The sequence below is a fragment of the Actinia tenebrosa genome, unplaced genomic scaffold, assembly GCF_029948245.1.
Source record: "Actinia tenebrosa isolate PJP-AT-01 unplaced genomic scaffold, QUT_ActTen_1.0 PGA_scaffold9__36_contigs__length_13948895, whole genome shotgun sequence".
Classification (NCBI taxonomy): Eukaryota; Metazoa; Cnidaria; class Anthozoa; order Actiniaria; family Actiniidae; genus Actinia; species Actinia tenebrosa.
Window position 1 is genome coordinate 97,647 of NW_028292586.1, and position 24,132 is coordinate 121,778.

General features: G+C 38.7%; 1 protein-coding gene across 1 annotated transcript; it reads right to left on the reverse strand.

Annotated features, from left to right (window-relative positions):
- Positions 1 to 584: 584 nt before the first annotated feature.
- On the reverse strand, positions 585 to 23,794 carry LOC116308524 (ATP-binding cassette sub-family C member 10-like). Its single transcript, XM_089024777.1, has 29 exons — positions 22,468 to 23,794; positions 21,783 to 21,872; positions 20,693 to 20,797; positions 19,542 to 19,658; positions 18,937 to 19,062; positions 18,052 to 18,137; positions 17,550 to 17,691; positions 16,867 to 17,050; positions 16,136 to 16,281; positions 15,626 to 15,718; positions 15,389 to 15,433; positions 14,741 to 14,845; positions 12,854 to 12,961; positions 11,929 to 12,379; positions 11,512 to 11,720; positions 10,289 to 10,411; positions 9,566 to 9,601; positions 8,845 to 9,017; positions 8,083 to 8,243; positions 7,587 to 7,700; positions 6,862 to 7,019; positions 6,252 to 6,313; positions 5,432 to 5,489; positions 4,926 to 5,059; positions 4,610 to 4,688; positions 4,205 to 4,271; positions 3,731 to 3,828; positions 3,429 to 3,541; positions 585 to 1,990 (listed from the first exon to the last, which is right to left on the reverse strand). The coding sequence occupies exons 1-29, from the start codon at positions 23,668 to 23,670 to the stop codon at positions 1,861 to 1,863; spliced, it is 4,716 nt and encodes a 1,571-aa protein (XP_088880903.1). The 5' UTR covers positions 23,671 to 23,794; the 3' UTR covers positions 585 to 1,860.
- Between the last annotated feature and the right edge of the window lie 338 nt (positions 23,795 to 24,132).

Consider the following 24,132-nt stretch of genomic DNA (forward strand, 5'->3'; position numbering starts at 1 on the left):
GAATAATATCAGATTGATTGTCCACAACTTATCTAGAGTCTAACTAAAAAACAAATGTATTTTAAAAGCTGGTGTTAGCTGGCATAGAGGCTTTGCACCATCATGTGCCGGCACCCATAATACAGCTTGGACTGCCTGTGGTTAGATAGCAGAACAATAAAATGCTGTTGCTCTTGGGAATTAAATTCTTTCTCATGTAAAACGATTGTATTGCTCCTGCCATCTAACATGGCTGCCATCACGTGATGGTGCAAACCCTTATTATGGGTTCCTTGGTACCTACCTCCTCTGAACAACCACAGGCCACCACGCAACATGGATTAAAGTCAATATTCAATCACTACGCTGGCTTATTCCAGCTTTCCCTTTTTTATCAGTTACTTCAGTGCAATAGACCTTTACGGAATTTGCAAGACGGGTTAATCGTCTATGGTCTAGGCACCAACTAACCTCTCAGGCTTCGGCCAAGCTTCTTGATCAGTCTGTAATTCCTTGGATTGCAGTGTCGGTGCGAAATCTCTAATTCTATCCATTAGTCTTTTGGTATTTTAAAAGTTATGCATTTTTATTGAAAACGAGTAATATAAGGGTGAGTAAAAACTCTTTATTTATTTTATTTATTTACTTATTTGTCACTCTATTTACAATTCATATGGGAGCTAATTATTGCTAGGTAATCATATCAAATACCATTATAAAGTACGATAAAGAATGTATGAAGATCATGAGACAGTAAGAAGCAAGACTATGAGGATTATAGACGATAAAAGTTTGACAGGTAGAGGAAACAGGACTTGTGTCCCAACTGACATCCTTCCTCTATTGTAACAGTAAAAAAATAATACCAAGAATTTTTTTTCGAGTAATGATGCATTACGAAAAATACTGAATTTGAATTAAACTGGATATTGAAATAACCACTAGATACTTTAGTGATTGATGAGAAAATTAAATTGATTTATAGTACATCACTAACAAAATAGTGAGCACTTTGGGGGCATAGCCATGATTTTTCGAGTTGAATAAAAACCATTCGGGCTGGAGGTGTCATTGTTTTAGTCAAATATACAGATACAAACTAGTTTTTAATTGAAGTAAAATTTGATGTATTGGTTTTCAAAGCCGGCACTTTTCGCTACTAGTAGGCTATGACATTTAGCCTAGTCGTAGCTCGTCCAATCAGAATGCAGCATTGATGATAGAGCACTAGTTGGATTCAGTGGCAGATCCAGGATTTTTCAAAGGGTGGTTCCGTTTCTTAAACTGTGTATAATTCTCTTTTGTTTAGTTGATGTTTGACAAAAAAATTGGCTCTAATCACCTAATTTACTATCTAGTAACGGAACTTAAAGGTAAATTAAACATTATAACAGCAAATATCTATCATTTCGTGTTCAACATTATCTTTGTGGATACTTTTAAGGAAAATTTATATAAGACATATTTCTATTACCTAAAAGATCAAACCTTCAAGGGGGGTTCCGTGGACCCCTTTGACCCCCCCCCCCCTGGATCCGCCACTGGGATTTCGCTAATTGATAAATATACCCCGCGTTTGATTGTTTTAACTTGTTTTGTTCAATCTTGGGTAAGAAGACTGCAGTCTTAAATCATTTGTTCAGACTTTTCTATAACTTGTCTAGTGGGTTTTACACCAAAGATTTTTTTTTGCATGGTATGGCATACCCAAGTTCGATCACATCTAATCCCATTCCAAGATTTTTCCAGTCCCACAAACTTTGAATTTGCTACCTGAGTTCCAGTGCTTTCCTGTTATGTTTGGCCAGGAGTCTCTGGAATCCAGGGTGAAGGAGGCGCCCTTTTGTTCAGAATCAATTTTCTAGATTTTCGCATTTTGTCTTAACTTCCGAAGACCAGGCTGTGGAAGAGTGAATTCCTTTTTTCGAGTAGTTTATCTGGACGGTCGAACTCTACCACCAGACCCCTGTCCATCACCAGCACACGATCACTGTCCAGAACAGTCTCAACCCTATATGTGATAAGAGGTTTTGAGACTTAACTTGAAGAACTTCAAAGCAAAACTAGTAGCCATCTCTTGGTGCATAGTTTAAAAACAATCTTCACGTTTTTATTGGAAGCCTGGAACAACCTCTGGGCTGATCTAAGTCAGGACATGGCTAACTCACAGATTGAACACTGAAACAACCTCTGGGCTGATCTAGGTCAGGGCATGGCTGACTCAGATTGAACCCTAAAACAACCTCTGGGCTGATCTAGATCAGGGCATGGCTAACTCACAGATTGAACACTGGAACAACCTCTGGGCTGATCTAAGTCAGGTCACGGCTAACTCACAGATCAAACCCTGAAACAACCTCTGGGCTGATCTAATACGGGGCACGGCTAACTCACAGATCAAACCCTGAAACAAACTCTGGGCTGATCTAAGTCAGGATATGGCTAACTCAAATAACAAATGTTAGTCAACGTGTACTAGTCAAATAGACACAAAAGAAAACAATGGAATTAGGGTCTACTACACCTTTTGCTGTTCATTAACCGCAAAGGAATATTCATTCAAGCGAAAAAGCATTATCATTAGCGCGAAGAGGCACACAATAACGCGAACGGAGTTTCAAGAGCGCGATGGAACATTCATTAAGGAATTTAGCATAACATTGGACAATCATGAATATGTTTGTGCAGGTTCATTAGCGTTTTCGAAGTTTCATTAGCGCCTTTGTGCAATCAATAGACAAAACCACACATTCAATAACGGTTTTTGGACATTCATTAGCGCAATACATTATTACTTTACTTTTTACACGGGAATTGTAGGATTTTAGCTAGAAGGCAAGGCATTCCACTCGGAGAGCTAAGAAAAAGATTGCTTCTTAGAGCGACTACAAGAAACATAAATGTTATCACGCAACAAAAATGCATGCAGTGGTACAACCACATGCAAACCTATCTTCCCAGATGTATGAATAGAGAAGCAATTCAAGGATAAATACACTTCTTTCTTCAATACCTAACGCCATGTTTTCTTTGTAAAGAACGGTTATATTCATGGGTTGTAAAAAATGTAAAGAAAGCTAAAATCCTACAATTCCCGTGTAAAAAGTAAAGTAATAATGTATTGCGCTAATGAATGTCCAAAAACCGTTATTGAATGTGTGGTTTTGTCTATTGATTGCACAAAGGCGCTAATGAAACTTCGAAAACGCTAATGAACCTGCACAAACATATTCATGATTGTCCAATGTTATGCTAAATTCCTTAATGAATGTTCCATCGCGCTCTTGAAACTCCGTTCGCGTTATTGTGTGCCTCTTCGCGCTAATGATAATGCTTTTTCGCTTGAATGAATATTCCTTTGCGGTTAATGAACAGCAAAAGGTGTAAAGTGTGTTAGTCTATTGATCTATTTCACTGGTTTTTGAATGACTTCACTCAATTACACTAACCTATGCGCTATAGTCAATACGGTGCTCTCACGAAACTCTTCCCGTATTGTTCGTTGAATCAACTCATCTGTTTCCATGTCAACACTGGCAGTAGCTTCATCAATACACAGAATCTGTCGGAACAAAGGAAAATTAAATAGTTTGCGAGAAACAACACACTGAGCATGCTCAGGAAGGGAGGGCGGATCCCAGAGAACACTGTTTTCTGATTGGCATACACGTAATTGAAAGAACGTTGTCATGTCGACACTCACGCTTTTCCGCAGGAAATATAATAACAGTCATATTAAAACTTTTTATACCTTTGCATTCGTCAGAAGAGCTCTTGCCAGACAGATTAACTGCCGCTGACCGACGGAGAAATTGCGCCCGCGTTCACCCACGTCTGCTTCAAGCCCACCTGAAGAGATATTAGTCCCTTTTTAGTATCAGAAGAGAATATACTCCAAGGACAAAAAAGATAAGAGAGATGGATCATTATGCAAACATAGGGACAAAAATCAAGAGTAAAATGCATCCAATAGTCCCCTTCACAGTTCCCAGCGCCATCTTGAAAGGTAGCCGTGTTTAGGCATCGAAGCGAGACGAACGGTGAGCTTCCTATGATAGAGACGTGAATAATTGTCCAAGGTGTTAAAAACGTCTCTATCACTGCAAGCTCACCGTTCGTCTTGCTTCAATGCAAAGGCATGGCTACCTTTCAAGATGGCGCAGGGAACTGTGTAAGAGACTATTTGTGTAAGCGTAACACGAATCGATAACCTATATCATCGTACCCAGTTCTCTAATGGCTTGTCTCATGTGACATCTTTCCAACGTGGTCCAAAGATCCTTATCACAATACTAAACAGAAAAAAATGGGGGATCTTGGTTACTATAGTAACACGGTAATAGGTTTGGCCTCATCACAATATTTGGTTACTATAGTAACAGGTTAGTAGATCAGTTTGGGTTCAACGTTTTATTGAGTTACTATGGTAACACGATAACATGTTTGGGCTCATCGTAATATTTGGTTACTATGGTAACATGATAGTAGATTTAGGTTCAACGTTTTATTAAGTTACTATGGTAACACGATAATATGTTTGGGTTTGACAAATTAATTGGTTACTATAGGTTTTGGTTCTCTGAATTAGTTGGTTGCTAGGGTTACCAAACTTCAAGACGGATTGTTTTACCTTTGTCCAAGGATCGATGTTGGAGCGAACTGACCCGCTGAACAGGAAGGGATCTTGAGGAATTATTGCTAGACGAGACCTGCAAAGAATACCATCATTTATAGTTTACCACTCTTAAGCGGGGCTAAACTACTATCATTACGCAGCTTGAACTGGGCTACCTGTGGTTTTCAAAAATTTGTCGAGAAGAGACTAAAGACTGGAGAGAACGAAAGAAGGGACTGGAATTCTATCACCTCTCTCTCCTCTGTCCTCTTCTTTTATCTCTTGACTTTGGAAACAACAAAAAATGTCCTTCATAACTTTGTATACTAACCTTAACACATCAAGAGGAACGGATGAAATAACCTTTCCATCCACTATTACCATCCCTTCATGGAGATTAACCATACGAAACAAGACCAAGAACAGACTGGATTTACCAGAACCAGTTCGACCTACGATACCGATCTGATAAAAGAAAAAAAATATTAGTTAAGATATTAACCTCTGGACTGATCAAAGTCCGGGCACGGCTAACCCAGAAAATGAATTGCAATTTAGCTACTTTGGTCTTGCGGAGGGAGAAAAACAGGAAAATCCATAGAAAACCCGTCGAATCAACGGAGAGACGTAGACCTAACAAACTCTACGCACAAGTGATTTTGAGTAAACGAAGTGAACCCGAGAGCCCAGAGAGAAGAGGCGAGTGCACTATCACTACACCAACATTCATACTTCCGTCCAAGCAGAGTCTCGTGTCACCTTCTCTCGCACATGGAGGAGGTAAAAGGAGACTCTGCTCGCAGGGTACATTAATATCCTTTCAGTTTCCGAAAGTACCTTTTCTCCTGCGCTTATTTGAAAAGACACCTCACGCAAAGCTGGAGAAAGGCCTTCCCTGAATAAAAGATAAACATAACTGAAAACTAACACCATAGCTATAGGTCGATCTTTATTTACGTTTGTCATTAGCATAACAAATTCTTGCCACGCGACTATACATTTCTTTGTCAACCATACCGTTCTCAAAAAAATTTTTACTCCCAAAATATTGAACATATTACTCTCAAATTTTCAGTAGTTACTAAATAAGACATTTTCTTTCGATTTCTGGAGTCGCTTTCCTTGTAGCTTGGAATTTTTTTATGCTAATGAAGAAAATACGTAAATAAAGATCGGCCTATAGACACCTTTAATTGCGCTGCAGCATGGGGAGTTTAAATCTACCTGCAGACAATAAACATTGAATTTCGAATACAACACAAAAAAAAAAATCGATATCATGAGCTTTGAGGTTTGTATGACAAATGGTTTCGAAAAAAATCCTAAAATCGGGTACAAAAGTGCAAAGGAGAAGTTTATTCAGTTCTTGATGGTCAATGAAAATTTATATTCTATTCTACTAACCGATAAATAAATAAAAAATGAAAAAACCCGCTATCGGTAATCAGCGTAAGTACAGCAGTGGCGCAGCTCAACGGGTCGGAGGTTTGTCTTTTTATTGTATGTAGAATTTTTCTGTTTTTTTTTCTAAAATGTGTTCCCCTGAAAACCGCGACCCATTATTTTCGTGTTAGATACAAAGTATTCAAGCGGCCATGTTAGTTTATTAGACAATTGCGCGCATGTGGGTACGTTTCTCTGTCATTCAAACACCAACCTATAAATCAACACAACTTTGTGGAATGTGATTTGTCCGATACTTGGCCAGAACGGAGATACCTAGAAAAAAAAAAAGAACAATAAGCGACGTTAGTTAATGATAAGATGTGAAACACCACGAGATAAGTAGTGCGCATGCGCATGTTCACAACAGTGGAAGAAAATGAAGGACAAATCTGAACTGATGAAATTGGGCTAAGGAGATATGATTTGATTGTGGTTTTTGCAATTGCATGGTAATACCATTTCACTAACCACTACCGGAATTCTTCATGTAATTTCTTTCATATACAAAATTGTGGTTCCCTGACAAGAATAGCAAGCCATTTCGTATTAATACACCTTTTCAGCTGGAGCATAAAGTTTTGCATTCAAACCACGTGTCATTCCCTTGAGCATCATTTCTTTGTTTAACGGTTGTGCATGAGAAGACACATGAATATGGATACGACTCAAACAAAAAATCTCATTTTCAAGAGAATGACACGTGGTCTGAAATGGGAAAACATTGCGCCCAAAGTAAAGAGGTCTGTTGATTAGACAAAGGAAAGTGAGTAAGGGATTCTGGGTATGGCAGTACAATGACGTCACAATAAAACATACTTTACCTTTGCTTTTCCCGACTGTTCTGATGGTATATTCTCTATATACTGCACGGCACGTTCAACACTGACCATCTGCTTTTCTGTCTCGGTGAATGACGTCACCATACCAGAAAGGCGATCCGTTACAGACAGTGCATAAGAGATCGCAAGACCAACCAATCCTGGAAGCAACCAAACGTTCGTTAATACGCGACACACAGTGACCGATACATCTGATCATGGAAAAGATTGAGCATTTTTTCGCATGAGTGAGAAACGTTACAACAAAGTCGTAGTCGTACTATGGCCGTACCGTATCTATAACTACGCGTTGTGATTGGATGGATTACTGGATTACAATGGGAAGCCATTTCAATGTTATATTTCCCATCGATTTATGCGACGAGTCGTATTGTAGCGCATTTCCCATACTATAGACACAGGGAGCCCAATTTAGAAAAAATGAAAGGCGAAAATAATAAATTGTTTTTTCTTCTTTTGTCTCTGAGGCAAGTTCGTTTACTATACTTTCTCGAACGCCTTTGTTTTTATAATTTCCGTATGGTCCTCTGTCGAACTGTAGAAGTGCTTTCAATTTTACACTACTCTCCTTTTACTATAACTACGCGTGTGATTGCATGATTAACACCAAAACAATGGGAAGCCATTTTAATGTCACAGCATGCCGGCCGACAGTGTATCTACGGTAAGTTCTCTGTGGTTGTATGATTAACAACAAAACAACAAACCTGGATCAACGGTGCTGAAATGATGCTCTAAAACAGCAATGAAAGCCACTGCAGTTACCATGGCTACGCCTAACAACTGAAGCCGAAGACTCAGCCACTGTGATGCTGCCATTGCTGTTGTTATAGAAACAAGGGTTGTGAGTTTTGGCTATCAATAGAGACTTCTTTAGCTTGAGCTAATGTTTTTCCATTCCAGACCACGTCTTTTTCTAGAGTCATTTCTTTGTTTAACCGTTCGAAGACATATAAATATAGTAAATATACGACTTAAACAAAGAATCTTATTCTCGAGAGAATGACACAGTCTGAAATGGGAAAACCAAGAGAAGTACACCAAATTGTCTTTGTTGCACAAAGAAGATCTCTCTTCTACTCGAAGCAAACCAAAAATTGTAGTTTGCGCATTCAAACATTTAGAGAAAAATCAGACAGACATGCCACAGGAAGAAAGACAAAAAAGAGACAACATTTAATCAGTGTTTATATAATCCCATACCGCAAAAATTCGCCCTCTGATTAATCTCCAGTTTCGTCTCGTTGGTAGACTGGAACCGTCTTGTTTCTCGTAAAGCACGTATTGTGCTCAGCCCGGTCAGGGTTTCAGAGAAGTGAGCATAGATTGGTGACAGAGTAACAGACATGAGTCGTTTGAGCTCTCTGCGACATCAAAAGACAAGTTGATAATTATTACAGCAATTGATGATGACGATTATATCAAAATAAGGTAGAAAAGATTATGAAAATGGAAACAAAGATTATATGGATGGATGGATGGATGGATGGATGAATGAATGGAAGGGATTGAAGGATGGATGGATGGATGGATGGATGGATGGATGAATGAATGTAAGGGATTGAAGGATGGATGGATGGATGGATGGATGGATGGGTGGTTGGATGGATGGATGAATGGATAAGTGAGTGGGTGGGTGGATGGATGGATGGATGAATGAATGGAAGGGATTGAAGGATGGATGGATGGATGGATGGATGGATGGGTGGGTGGGTGGATGGATGGATTGATGAATGGATAAGTGAGTGGGTGGGTGGGTGGTTTGACTGACGGACGGACGGACGGACAGATGGATGGATGAATGGATAGATGGGTGGATGAATGGATAGATGGGTGGATGGATGGATGAATGGATAAATGGGTGGATGAATGGATAGATGGGTGGGTGGATGGACGGACGGACGGACGGACAGATGGATGGATGAATGGATAGATGGGTGGATGGATGAATAAAACATAACATACCTGGAGGTCCTACGATAGTAATTTTGAATGTAGTAATAAATAAGAGAAAGCGGCATCAACAGTATTAACAACCACGGCAGACCATAACAGGTGATGGCTATCGTGCCTGCTACACCGTACGCTTGAGCCAAGAAGATATTCAGCATGAATGGAAGGCTGTCATCTACTGAATACTGAAACACAAACAGTGAATAAAATATTGAATACAATCAAATTGAAAAATGGAAAGAAGTATCGAAATTTGAATGCTTAAAAAAGTAGTAGAGGAGAAAGGTTTTCAGAAATCTCATCGAGGAAGATGTGGTAGAGGGAAAGATAAAGCGAGTGGTAACAACAGTTTGAATGCATAGGAAGGAGAAAAAGAATGGTGAAGCGGTTGATTGAAAGATGACGGATGAATTTTCAGCGGCCTAAGGGAGCCGGGGAGCGTTTCGAATGTAAAGTCGTAGCGCAGGAAATTGTCTGCAGGAGTTTTAAACAAGTTGATTCGAGTCGAACCAAATTTGTGGTTTTAGTTAATTATGACGTCAAGAGCGCGCGCATACAAATAAAACGTAAGTAAACCGCTGGTCACAAAAAGGGACTTGGACTAAAAAGACAGGAAGCCCGCATACATGAATTTAGAGTTGGAACATTTTTGGCGTTGAAAATTTTTGAACAAAAGAAATATATATATTTAGCTTCCCGCATCGTTAAAAATCTGCTGCAGCTTATACGTTACCATATCAGACGAGAATCTGTTCACAATTCTGCCAATCTAAGGGGAAAATAATTGTCAAGGTTAGAAGTGATTTCAGCGAGGACAAGGATTCTCTCTTCTTTCGCGGCAGCCATTTTGGATTAACAACGAGGCTAACCACGCATGACTCAGAATCCATGATGGCGGCCGTATGTGATGAGAGAATTACACTCAAACAGAGAATCGTATTCCTAAAGGAATGACACGAGGTATGAAACAACGCGTCCTATTTTATTGGTATATTGCGACACTTGTATTTTCCTTTAGTATTATTTCTTTTTTTAAAGCAAAGTTAGCGAAGTTCTACTAATAGATCACAATAGCCCTAAGACGAATGCGATGGAAGTCCATTTCGTATGATAAACAAATTTTCGAACCTTCGTTTTATCAATACCCTGATAAACCTTCAGGGCAAAGTCAGGGCACGGCTACCTTACATGCAGATTGACAGTTTTGCTGAGGGAGGAAAACCAGAGAAAAACCCTCGAATTAACTGAAGGACCTTACCAACTCTGCTCACATCTGATGCGGAACCAGGAATCAAATCCTAAGCCCCAGAAGTGAGACCACCCCTGCTCAACCCTTGATTTACTAATGTATATATTTGATGTCAAGTCCAGGAATCCAACCTTAGACTCCAGAGGTGTGAGGCGAGTGGACTACCCCTACGCCACCCTTGACTCACAACGAGTCCTCCTCACTTACCGGGGTGACATCGAAGAAGGATATCGGAGCTGCTAGAATACTGGTCAGTAATCTCTTGTGGATGACCTTAGCGGCCTTGATACCACCATAGGCGAAGAGGAATGCACGAAACAACGTGAAAATCTGAAAACAATATATATAATATGAACCACTTAGATTAGGATTATTTACTCTAGTTTACGGTTAGCTCTCAACCTCGATCTATGATTGCTTCGTTAGCATCGGATACTTCAGTTGCGCTGGCCTTCTTGAACAGATATCTGCAGGTCTTTCCAAGCCATTGCCTTAGGCGTCACAATATTTCAATCAAGGGTTCACTGAAAGTAACGGTTTAATAGACCCAGAATTTGCTTGAATACAGTAAAAGCATGAACACATCGAGATCAACCTCATCTTGGAGAATTTGTGGTCACTCAAGCGAATTCGGGAAACGTCTATTGCCCTGTTGCCCGAGTACACGGCCTTGCCAGGCGCTGACACGGGTGAAAAATCCACTGCGCATGCTCGGATGTTCGGCGGGAATCAATCTCGTACCCACAGCCTGCGTTTCTTATGGCCTGCGGCGAAGAACAGAGGCTCTGGCATAATCCATTTTTGGCGCATGCGCAATATTCCGGAAGTGAAATATAATCAATGAAAATCATGATTTTAAACAGAATTCTGTGTTTAATTCAGATCAAAATAAAAGCTAGAAGCCGGAAAAATATTATTCTTACTTTTGGCAAGTCTTTGAACGCATGCGCTCTTATACCGGAAGTCCAAGAAACCCTGGTCTCAAAAAATGGATTATGTCAGAGCCCTCGTTCTTCACCGCAGGCCAGAAAAACGCAGGTAGACGCGTCTTGTTTACAAATAAAACCATTGGAGATTAACCGGCGTTTGGTAAATGTTAAAAGTTAAGGTCGTCTTTGAAAAGTTAGTGCACATCATTAGTTCTTTTCGAGAGAAATTCGCATAATAAAAACGCTGGTAAATCTCCAATGGTTTTATTTGTAAAACACGACGCGTCTAGAAATTTCCCGCCCAACTTCAGAGCATGCGCAATACGTTTTTCATTAGTGTCCCGGGCGCCTGCAATAAATGGAATTTTCGCGCACGAGGTCTTGGATGTTGCGCGCAACATTTCTAGAGTTGAATATGATGATCAACATTTTTCACCGTTGAATACATCAGTGTGCGGAGTGTTTATACAAAGTTTAATAAGCAAGGGTTGTTATATTTACCGTGTTTCCAACTGCGAATCCTCCGTACACAAACAGATAAAATATGACAGCATCCTTGACGATGTGAAAACTATGGTATCCATTAGAGTTGTCAGTTATATATGAAGCGATGTAGTTGCGTGACGACGTGTTGTTATCGTGACCATTAGTGCGTGACTTGGTGTGAGATATCCAGTACGCTAACCACCAGTCGCTTAGATTTCGTGAAGCTGAGGAATAAGAATAGATTTGAACTAGAAGTGTAATAAGAGTAAAGTGGTTTGTTCTGAAATGGATGTAAAAAGCTACGAGGCAAGGTTCAGTACAGTTATGTCAGCATATGCTTAAATTACGGCTTATCCAATCAGAAGACACGGCAACAGTCACGGCACGCAATAATTTTTTTTTCACTGAGTCACATGAAGTATAAGAACTGACCTTGCATTAACAAAAGAGAAACGAGAATACTGGTTGCTAGGCAATGACCAATGGCAAGCCAGTACGACCAATACACGTGTAACTTGACCGCGCCCTCATCTTTCTCTTCCTCGGTTACCAGTCCCCCATCTCCTTTCATTTGTTCAGTCAACTGGATCTTTTCAGGCTCAGAAAGTTCATCTTTTTCAAGGTCACTTTCATCCTCGTCACGTGATAACTGTGACATCACCGTTTCCTTGGTGAGTATTTCAGCGGGAATGCCTTGATGAGATACGCGCCCGTGATCCATCACGACCACGAGGTCAGCGGCTTTAAGGTACTTGGTATGATGTGTGCAAAGGATGACGGTCTTTTTGGAGAGAAGTCCCAGAATGCAATGCTTGAATATGTGAGCCGCGACATGCGCATCGACAGCGGCCAGCGGATCATCCAGCAAATAGACATCTTTATCCTGGATGAGTTTCATAGAGAAGTATTAAGTATAACCACCTTTGTTGGCTCTCAGTAGAAAGTTTAAGAACATCTCGTTTAAAGACGATTGTGAAAAGGAATCGAAAAAATCTCCAAGTAGTTGATAAATAAAAGAATACTTCAGTCTTTGGTGTAAAGGTTTGCAGGTAAAATGAAATGCAGGGAAATGATGAAAATGTGGTGATGTCTGCAGTTTGCAAAAAGGAAAATTATTATGCTTAATCTGTTCAATAATGCAACCATTTTTTCCTCCCAAAAATTATTGCATCACCAGAAGTTTTGAATTTTGCTCAAGAAAAGGCGTCATTCACGTTCTTCCCCAAAGTGTCCCATGACGCACTGACCTGAAGGACCGTATATACATCCGAAAGCTTGCTCCTCATAAGCTTCAAATCTTCAGATTTTACACATAGGTATTGCATGGAAACTGATAGGAGAATGAGACAAGGCATACCTGGTAAATAGCTCTCGCTAGAGACACTCTCGCCTTCTGCCCTCCGCTTAGAGTTACTCCATTCTCACCGACCTCAGTTTCATCACCAGCAGGTAGGACACGCAAATCCTTTCAAAGCACAAACAAAAATCAATCAGTAACTCAACCCGTCATTCCTTTTCTAATAATAATAATAATGATAAATAATAAAGATAATTTTATTACTTATATAGCGCAAGAATTCATTAAAATATATGATCTAATGCGTTTGTTAAGGGGGCTAGTAGTTTGATTCTAACCACATTTCTCATTACTGAAAATATTTTTTGGAACAAATGAAGTTTTTTATTAAACTTTTGAGAATGACGACATGAAGTGGCCGAAACGTCAGTTTCAAGAGAATGACACGTGGTCTGAAATGAGGAAACATTATGTCTCTATTAATGGGCCTTCTGGCTGGATCTATCAGACTTTCACACCATTAGTTGGACTATGACTTTTTCTCATCCTTTAAGACGCTTTCGAATTTCAGGGAAAGGAAGCTCCTTCCACAGTTCCCTGCGCCATCTTGAAAGGAAGCCGTGCCTTTGCATTGAAGCGAGACGAACGGTGAGCTTGCAATGATAGAGACATTTGAATAATTGTTCAAGGTGTTAAAAAAGGTCTCTATCGTTCATCTTGCTTCGATACAAAGGCATGGCTACTTTTCAAGATGGCGCCGGGAACTGCTTAGGGGACTATTAACGACATCCATTTATTAAGGAATATGATCTAGAAAATGTTGAAAAACTGCCAACCTTAACACTAACGATTCGTTACTAATTTAATTACTTTAAATTCCAAATTGCTGAAATTAAACGTTCACCTTCTAAAAAAACTTGTTTTTAGTACAAACTTTTATTCTTATTAATTAATTAATTTTTAAAGGACCATACTTCCAGACATCAAGTGCTGAACCGTCGTATGGCAGCGCGAAGCATTTACGGCTACGCCGGAGATTTCGGCCCCGACACCACTATCCCTGGATTTACAGACTGATCAGGAAGCTCGGCCGAAGCCTAAGGGAGAGGTTAGTCGGCCCCTAGACCGTGGATGATTAACCCCTTGCTATGAACAGCATACCCGATTTGTCGTTTGTATCACAGATGGTTTAGCACCCAAAGACACTCCTTTCCGTGTGGGATGCGTTTTGGAAACTAGCCGCGACGTAAATTTACACAATAATCAAACTTTTGAACTTCTGAGACAATTTGACAGGAAGCATTTTAAACATTGAACAGACAAGAAAATAGAAAGGAAAAACAAAAGGAAAAAAAACCATGGCACGCATGCGTATAAGAATCATCCCTTGTGTAAGGTCGAGGCTCGCAGAACCACTGAGGACTGGGAACTAACTGGAATATTAAGAATTTTGCCTAAACCGAGTCGCATATATTACTATAGACAATTTTCCATGCATCGGTTCAATGGTCAAACATAAAGCATTCAGTCGAGGTTGCAAGGTTCAAATTTGAATAATCCTTTGAAAGTATCTTGGCGTCTCGCTTGAGCGCTTTGTGTTTGATCAGTGGACCAATGTTTGGAGAATGGTGAATAGCAATATTTACTGCTACTACCAGACTCCCTTGCACACTTTCTTTTGTTCAGTTAATCAGCAACAATTGTCTTACTATTCTCATGAGGTAATACAAATTTGAATAAGAAAGAAAATTCGCAAAGCATTATGGTAGTGGGAGTCAAATGACGTCCTAGCTTCCGAAACGTCAGTAAGTTTTTTTCATCTTTTTACGGTGTATAATTTACCTTTTTATCATTACTGTTTCATTAGAAACACCGACGCAGCTCACACTAGTTTTTAGCTATTTATCTCTTCATTTATTAAATGGTAAGACAAGAAAACATACATACCTCTCTTAGTGCACACGCATCGATTACTCCACTGTATTTTTCCACATCAAACGGCTGACCAAACAAGATGTTTTCTTTGACTGTTGCATGTTGAATCCAAGGTTCCTGATAATATTAATAATTACTAGCATTTGATGATATCCAAACTGAAATAAAATGCAGTTACTGACCATGATGTTGGCGTGGCCGAACATTTTTATTTGATAAAAAATGTAGTTAAAAACGTGTGCGCATGCTCATGACCCGCAGGATCTTGGTCTCACGAATGTATACTCACAAAAACATTTTGAGAAAACAAATTGGAGAAAAAAAGAGCATTGATTTTCTCTTTCTCTCTTAAATTAATGGAAAACGTCGTGAAGTGCACGCATGTGAAAATGTTTTTCACATGTTTATATGGATGAATCGAGGTGTAACAGATGTATTGCTGTAATAGTCCCCTTCACAGTTCCCTGCGCCATCTTGAAAGCTGCCTTTGTATCGAAGCGAGACGAACGGTGAGCTTGCAATGACAGAGACCTTTTTTAACACCTTGGACAATTATTCAAATGTCTCTATCAATGCAAGCTCGTCTGGCTTCGATACAAAGGTACAGCTACCTTTCAAGATGGCGCAAGGAACTATAAAAGGGGCTATTGTTTTCTTTACCTGTGCGGCGAGTCCAAACCCGTTGTCCAAACAGGACACATAAACCTGCGAAGAAAACATACAAATACTAAATATATGCAACTGTGTGAGGGTTGTGCCTCAATTCATTCCCAGTTTACTTTTCACACAAATATCTAGATTCCTTTAAAAACAAAATGACGAGATAATGAAACCGTGTTATTATTTGTAAGAGAACAAAAAAGATTATCTGTGAGTGCAAAAAAAAGTGTCTCTTACCTGTCCGTTTTGTTTGTCCATCTCAGCTGCGATAGCTGATAGCAGTGAGCTCTTGCCAGAACCAACGGTGCCTATTACACCAACCAATTCACCCTGCAAACAATATGTTAAAATATTACGGAGAGTTGAACCTGGTTTTCACTCAGAAGCAAGCACAAGAGTAATAGACCTCTTTACCTTGGGCGTAATGATTTCCCATTACAGACTAAGATTCTTTGTTTGAGTTGTATCCATGTGTCTTTTCATGTGCAATCGAGCGCATGCGTTTAACAAATAAATGATACTCTAGCGAATGACACGTGTAATACAATGATACAAACTTCAAAGGAACACTGATATTGGTAACAATTTGACATGGCAACATCACTGCCACGGCACGGTATAAAATGATAATCATTGAACCAATCACAGAGCACAAACATACTGTTCATCCAATGAAAATGTTTCAATGCGTCCGTACCGTGACCTTATCACGGGCGTATGAATTCATCTCTGTTTACTAAAACACACCTTGCGTAAAGTTAGATTGATATCAGACAGACATTCTACTGCTGTTGGTGAGCCCGATTCCCTGTCAACAGAGCTGGCGGCTCTTTCATCTGTCTGTGATGTATTTTCATACCTCCAGCTGAAAACGCCATTGACTATTTTTATTGCTGTTGTAAAAAAGGCGTTAAATGATTACAGTAAATCTGTAAACTTGCATGTGTTGTATATTGAATAAAGTCATGTCACAACGCGTTATGTCGTTACGTTACGTTTTGTCACATCACATCACGTTAAATTGCATTCCTGAGCTATGCATAACCGTATTCTCTACTTTGACATCCTCATAATACTTTGCATCTTTGGGGGTAACCAGAGGGTAAAAACCCACTTATTTTGCTGATGGCTGATCAGACAATGCTGACAATACCTTGTTTGGTATCCAAAAATAAAATGAAGAAGTAAAAAACAGAAAAAGATAGAAGCTTAAAGACGTTTAAGGTAAATTTTAAGCATTTTTTCGTAAGTGAATACATTTTCTGTAAGACCAAAACTCTTGATGATCTGTACACGCAAAACTAACTTGGAATAAACTGATAATCAGTATTGTACAGATAAAAGCAGGTATAGTATAAATTCAATTAAGAAACCTTTCAATTTGGGACAGTTTTTTTATTGGTTACCCCCCAAAGACGCAAGGCATTATGGGGATGTGAAATTAGAGAATATTTTTCTAATCCCAAGAATAGTCTTACCTTGATGTCTGGACTCTTCTGCAGGTGTCTCAATATAGTAATCCCTAAGGTCAAGGTCATTCATACCAAGGAATGCCTGCAACCTTTGAACTGATACCCAGGCCTCTACCAGCCCATTCAAGACCCAGGGAAATGCATTAAGTGGTGAGATAAGCATGTTAAACAAGGCTACACTAGTAAAGACCTGAAAAAGAATGAAAATAGGAATCAGAGATTGATCACTGAGGTATTGCTTAATGGGTTCCCTGTGGATCCAGTTACGAGCCATAGGCAACCCAACATTAATAGAAATGCATGAATGGGAAAAAATGGAAATACAAAACAACGGAAAAACCATCTAGTAAAACAAATAAATTTACAAAGTGTCTCACTACAAATGAAACTTGGCTCACTTCCTTTTCTCATGTAGAATATATTCTTGTCTCTACCCTTGAATATGGTTTATATCACAAATTCTGCTCTGCTGTGATTTGATTTACTGTGATTTCGGATATTCTGTGAACTTGGTAGTTACAAGTTGCATGCTGGAAATTTTTTTTTTTGCTGCCGTCAATCAAAAATAATCAGTCAGTACCTTTCATGTTATTGACTGGCGGTAGTGAAAACCAATTTTACAACAAGCCGTTGAAATGTCTGAGTTCACAGAATATTGAAAACTGCATTAAAGAAACATTTGTTTTTACCTTTGCGGCAGTCAGCTTGTTTCCCATCAGTACGTAGGTCATGAATGTTAAGATGGAGATAATAACAGGTGTGGTAGCCCAGAAATACACACACCAAGCATCTAAGTACTTCCGACCCTTGAGGCTCTTTAGCTCTGCTGACCTAAGATGTAGAGAACCAGGGGCAGATCCAGAAATTTTAGAAGGGGGGTGACTATTACAAAGGTTTTACCAGGAACTCAAGAAAAAGGGGGTGACTGTTACTAACGATAAACTGAGAAATTTTTGGAAAAGGGGGTCGACTAGTTACCTATTTCACCACCCCTGGATCCACCCCTGAGAACATAACAGGTAGATGGGAAAATTAAATAATAATAATAGTTTGACAAAAAAAAAGATAAAAAATGATGAAATGATGAATAGGTTAGAGGTATGAAGTTTTTCTGCCACCATGTTTGTTTCCTTGGATTACTTGGTGCTGGTACAATACATTTTTTCAGCCCTGTCCAACACATACACACACCTTAATTCATTGACTTTACTCTCAAAGTTCCTCTCCCAGGCATTGAACTTGATGACCCTGATTCCATACAAGATCTCATTCATCATCTACAAGTGAAATCACAAAATGTTAACAATGATAACAAGAACTTGGTGTGGCACAGTAGAGTGAGTTGGATAAATGCGGTGAAGGCCTTATGCACCTCCTGGAGTGATGAGAGATGATAATGATGACTTTGACTGCAAAGAATAATTTTTTAATAGGGGTAGAGGAGTTGATGCACACCTTGCTACTGTGCCACTGTTCTATATGTATTACTGTGCTAATGGTGCTACAGTGCTGCATGTGCCCATATTTGACTGATAGCATATTGTTACTATACTCCTATGCTACATTAATGTAGTGTAGGACCTTACAAAAATGTTCCTATATTTTGACCAACTCTTTTCTCTTGTTGGCAAAGTTAACAAAAAGGCAACATAAAGTTAGATGTAGTTAATGTTGTAGAGCATTTACATAGAGCCTCAGAAAGATCCCTTTTAGCATTTCCTCAATTTTTTCTTATGGCATCTTCTTGGTAGCAAGGGCACACCTCCATTAGTAAGTCACACACAGGTTACAAACCCATGTATTTGAATTTGGTTGGACATTTGAACATTTGGTTAATTAAGCTCAGAAAACACAATATTGTCTATTGCCTTTAATTCAGATAATAACAGAAATGTCAAGAAAATCCATTCCTATTTTAGGCATGGTGTACATGTGCCTCATTATTACCGCAGCATATTGACACCACATTACTTTGTGAAAACAATCAATCATGGATGCATTACCAAATGCTCTGCATGGTCTATTAAGAAAAAACAATTAGACACACCAAACTATAAAAGGATTTTTCCTGTTTACCTTGACTCTTCTGTCTTTTTGCACCATCATATCTTTACTGAGTGCTTGTATCTTGATTGCAAGCCAGCGGTTGATGGGTATTAATATGATAGCAAAACCTAAACCAGCCAGAAAGGCAAGGCCAACCTGAAGTGGTACAAAAATTACTAGGCTCAGAAATATTATGCAATAGGAAAAGATGGATGGATGAAAGGATAAATGGATGAATGAATGCATGAAAGGATAAAAGGATGCAAGGATAAATGGATGAATAGATTAAATGGATGGCAGGAATAATGAAGGATTGAATGAATGCATGAATAGATGGATGAATGTATGTATGGATGGATGAATGAATGGATGGATGAATGAATGGATAGATAAATGAATGGATGGATGGATGGATGGATGGGTGGATAAATTGGTTGATAAATGGGTAGATTGAAGGAAAGATGAATGAATGCATGGATGGAGGGATGAATAAATTGCTGTAGGAAAGTGGATAATAACACTATTTATTTGTTTTCATGAGCTTTTAGCACTTTCTATCCGATATGTGCTTCCAATAAATAAACAATTGCTAACTAAATTTGATGCAATCCTGGGATTAGCTCTGGTATTTGTACCTGTTGGTGAAGGAGGTAGAGCGAGACAGCTATTTGGAAAGGGAGGCTCCAGAACTGGTGAAAACTGGGACAGAAGTTGACAACCCTGTCTGTATCAGTACTCATGTAGTTCACAACCTGAACAGATGAAAAGAACAAGTACATAGAGGTTAAATTATGACTGACTTATAAAAAACATACAATAGCATGAATAAAGGAGAAGAATAAAAAAACTGAATGAAGGTGAACAATGTGATTCAAGAAAATGGGTAATGGATGGGGTGGGAAATGGGATAAATGGGTAAGGGATTGATGGGTAATGGATGGGGTGGGAAATGGGATGGATGGGTAAGGGATGGGGTGGGTAAGGGATGGATGGGTAATGGATGGGGTGGGAAATGGGATAGATGGGTAAGGGATGGATGGGTAATGGATGGGGTGGGAAATGGGATGGATGGGTAATGGATGGGCTGGGTAATGGGATGGATGGGTGATGGGATGGATGGGTAAGGGATGGATGGGTAAAGGATGGATGGGTAATGGATGGATGGGTAATGTATGGATGGGTAATGGGATGGATGGGTAAAGGATGGATGGGTAAGGGATGGATGGGTAATGGGATGGATGGGTAATGGGATGGATGGGTAAAGGATGGATGGGTAATGGGATGGATGGGTAATGGTATGGATGGGTAATGGATGGATGGGTAATAGATATATGGGTAATGGGATGGATGGGTAATGGGATGAATTGGTAAGGGATGGATGGCTAATGGGATAGATGGATGGGTGGGTGGGTGGGTTGATAAATGGATGGATGAATGAGTGGGTAATGGATGGATGGATGGATGGATGGATAGATGGATGGATAGATGGACAGATAGAGGGATGGGAGGGTGGGTGGGTGGTTGGATGGACGGATGGATGGATGGATGGATGGATGGATGGGTGGATGGATGGATGGATGGGTGGATGGATGGATGGGTGGATGGATGAGATAGATAGATTTAAATGGATTGAGAGATGAGTATATGGGTTGGTGGGTGGATAAACAGAAGGGTGAATGAATAAATGAGTGGGTAAAGGGAATGGAATGGATGGAAGGAAATGGGATGAATAGTTGGATGGATAGGGTGAAATCATAGATGGGCTAATTGTTGTCTAAATCAATACCTCTCCTGTAGAAAACTTTGATAGTGACGTCATGCTAACAAACAAAGCCTTCTGATATACAGTAGTAATAATAGCTGCTCGCATCTTCAGACCAACTTTATTTACCTAAAATTAAGGGTATTGAAATTTTAGAAAAAAGAAAGTTACAAAATTCCTCTTCTGTTCAGTTTTGCTGCATTTTATATGTTTTATTTTGAGTTTTTTATACTTCTGATCCTAGGTTTATCGAAAATGAAATATATGCTTACCTCCTCCTCTTACATTTTTTTTAAAAAGTGGGTATTTTATTTATTTACAATAATATACATATATTAATATTTTTACTATTCATGTTGCTTTTTTTTCATTATTATTATTATTATTATTATTATTATCATTTATTTATTTATTTTTTTTTTTTACTGACCTCCTCCCCTACTATTTATATGACATTTGAATGTTTTTGATGAAGAAAAGAGAGAGAAAAAATAATTGTGACATTTTCTATTAAATTTAGATTGTTCTTCTAATCATTATTGTTGTATATAATAGACAATACAAACAAACAAACCAAAAAACAACAACAACAACAACAAAAAGAATATATATTATTATTTTTGTACTGTAAAGACTCAAAAGAGAAACTTACCCTAATCAATCTACACTATTTGAAATGTCTTTGCTCAAAAATAAAAAAAAAGTGTATATAAGAAATATAAGGAAAAGAGACAGAAAATGTTATGTATAGCTTTTTGTGTATATCAGTATATTGTAAAGTGACACGTCTTTGTTTTAATAAAGTATTTATTATATATATATTTAAAAAAAATGAAATATATCATTTTTTTCTAAGTGGAATACTAATTCAGTATATGAGCCACTGTCACACACACTACCACTACATTAAATATTCCATGCATACAACTCTCAACTCACACGCTGATTTTGATGGAGTAAGTAAAATCTAAATAAACCCAACTCACATATTATGATCTAGCCCGGAGCTGGCAGGGGCGCAAATTACCTGGCACACAGCTGCCATAGGCGAGCAGTAAACCACTATACCACCCTGGATGTTATAATTATAGTATTATAAAATAATAATACCAACCATGTAGCTGAAGTGTGTATTTATAAATGCTGATATCAGTGTTGAGATGAACAGCCCAGTTGCATAGTAGTATCCATGTACAGTAAGTTCCTGGAGAAGAGAATCCACAAGAAGGAATAAGATTAATGATGGCTCATTAAGAGAGGGGGGCATAAGGAGAGAGATAGAGAGAGAAGGAAAAAGAGAAAAGCAAAGAGAAAGAGACACAGAGATATCCTCTTCAGCATACAATGGCTTGGGCTTCCTTTGGCATAGACCTTGTAGACCGTGAGGGGACTAAGGGCAACCTTGAATGGAACAGGAAGTCCAAAGTCAAAGAAATACAGAGGAGGCTAAGTGAGCTATAGAGAGGGACAGATTTAGCATATCCCATGCATCTTTTCTATTTCCTAATTTTCTTTCCTATTTTTCTTTACTATCACTCCCTTTAACTCTTATTCTATATCATTGCTGCATTTCATATCAAGTGGAATGACTTGGGAAACCAGGCAACTGTTGACCAAGCTGGATGACATAAATATTTTTGTAGTTCCTGGAGATGGAAATGAAGATATTTATGGTATCTTTTTCATGGTTATCCAGTTTTGACCCAGTCCTAGCACATAATGAAACTCAGCAATGACCTTTGACTCTTATCCCTTGAACTACTATAGACGCTTATTTTGATTGAAATATTTATCAATACCTTTTTATTCTCCATATAATAAACAAGAGCATGTAAGAGTAATGGTCCAGCAAATCCAAGAGCATCTCCAAGCAATTTCAAAACCCCTAAACAGTAGTACTTCCGACCAAAAGAATAATGTAGTGCAGCTAATAAACTTCTTTTAACATTTTCATTTCTACTCTCAAAGACCTCATCACCATCTGCATTTCCTGGAGCATACTGAACGTCCACATCTGATCCACTATCATCAAAATCAGAGTAACTTCCCTTTGATACCAATGTCTCCGGTCTTGGCGTGCAATTGTCTTTCTTCCTGTAGTAGAGTTCCTTGAAAAATATCTCTTGAATGTTTGATGTTCTCAAACTTCTCGGCAGCAAGTAAAGATCTTCAGCACTTTGAATATGACCTTGGTAACCTTTGAGCATTATTTTCTTCACCCACCAGAATAAAAATTTTGAGAGATAGTTATACGGATCCTCGGCTACACCTAAGTCATCTGATACACATTGAGTACTGCTGTAGAATGTTCCTCTTGATATTGATCTCAGAAGATCTCGGCGTTCTCCTTCATCACCAGCTTGAATACCTGTTTCATTGAAATGTGGTGTTGGAGTACCTCCAGCGGCAAACCCTCTGCTGTCATGGCATTGTACAAGTGATACTAAATACAAAAGCAGGAGAAAACTCCTGATGGCTGTTCCATACTCTTTGACCCCACGATAACTATTGTTAAAATCTCTTTGCGGTGATTTAACATTTTTAAACACAGAATAAACTTGAATAATTGAGCTTAAAAATACCAATAGTGTAGCAACCAGTAGAGGTGTAGGCAAGCATTTCTTGATTAAATACAAATGTCTAAGTCTCCAGACTGTAAATGTATTGATAATCCATGTCAAACATATCAAAGAATTCGTTAACAAGAAGACCGGTGGATGAAAGGACTTCAAAGTTAGTGAACACACAATTTCAACCAGAGGAGATAAAACAATTAAACAGGATAGAGCTATCCGTAGTTTGACCCAGATAAATACAGCTAGTCCATACGAGTCAATTCTTGGACGTTTTCCTACAAAATAAGCACTTATAAAAAGTAAGAAAATATAAGCCGGGCAAATTACAGCCAAGTATTCAAAGCAGGAACCAAAGTCTCTCTCAGTAGAATTCCACACTTGAAAAGACTGATTTTGAAGTCCACAGAAATCCTTCAAAAAGTCCATAGTGTTGTTGTTGTGTGCTGTTGTTTTAGACCTTCGTACTCCACATAGCGCCAACAAAAATTCGTTAAAATTGTAAGTAATTAAAAAAATTTGGAAAACTTTATTCTTTCTTTCAGTTCCGCTATTCTTCTTTGCACTGAATATTATTGACTGGGTGATAGAGGATTGGGAACTAGTAAAAACAAACGCACAGGAACCCCAAACTTTGAAAAAAGCTAATTAAAAAATTAATATTAAAAATCCTTTCAAATTTATATTTTATTCAAATAATATTATGAATAAAGATGATAATGAATATTAAAAGCACCTGCGAGCACCTGCTACGTCGTAGCGCTTGGGATCCTTGTCTCAAGAAAGCAATATGCGCATGCTAATATTTGTAAAAACAGAGAAAAGGAGGATGAAATCGCGGGCACATATTTTCATGTGATAGCTGCTGTATACTTATACCGCGGGCTTGTT

Bases quoted from the DNA above. Each gene is read 5' to 3' on its own strand.
- LOC116308524 (XM_089024777.1), bottom strand. From the start codon at position 23,670: ATGGACTTTTTGAAGGATTTCTGTGGACTTCAAAATCAGTCTTTTCAA. The intron at 16,282-16,866 runs GTAAGACTATTC...TTTTTACAACAG, and splicing joins AGAAGAGTCCAGACATCAAG to CAATAAAAATAGTCAATGGC. The intron at 7,701-8,082 runs GTATGGGATTAT...CTATAACAACAG, and splicing joins TCAGAGGGCGAATTTTTGCG to CAATGGCAGCATCACAGTGG.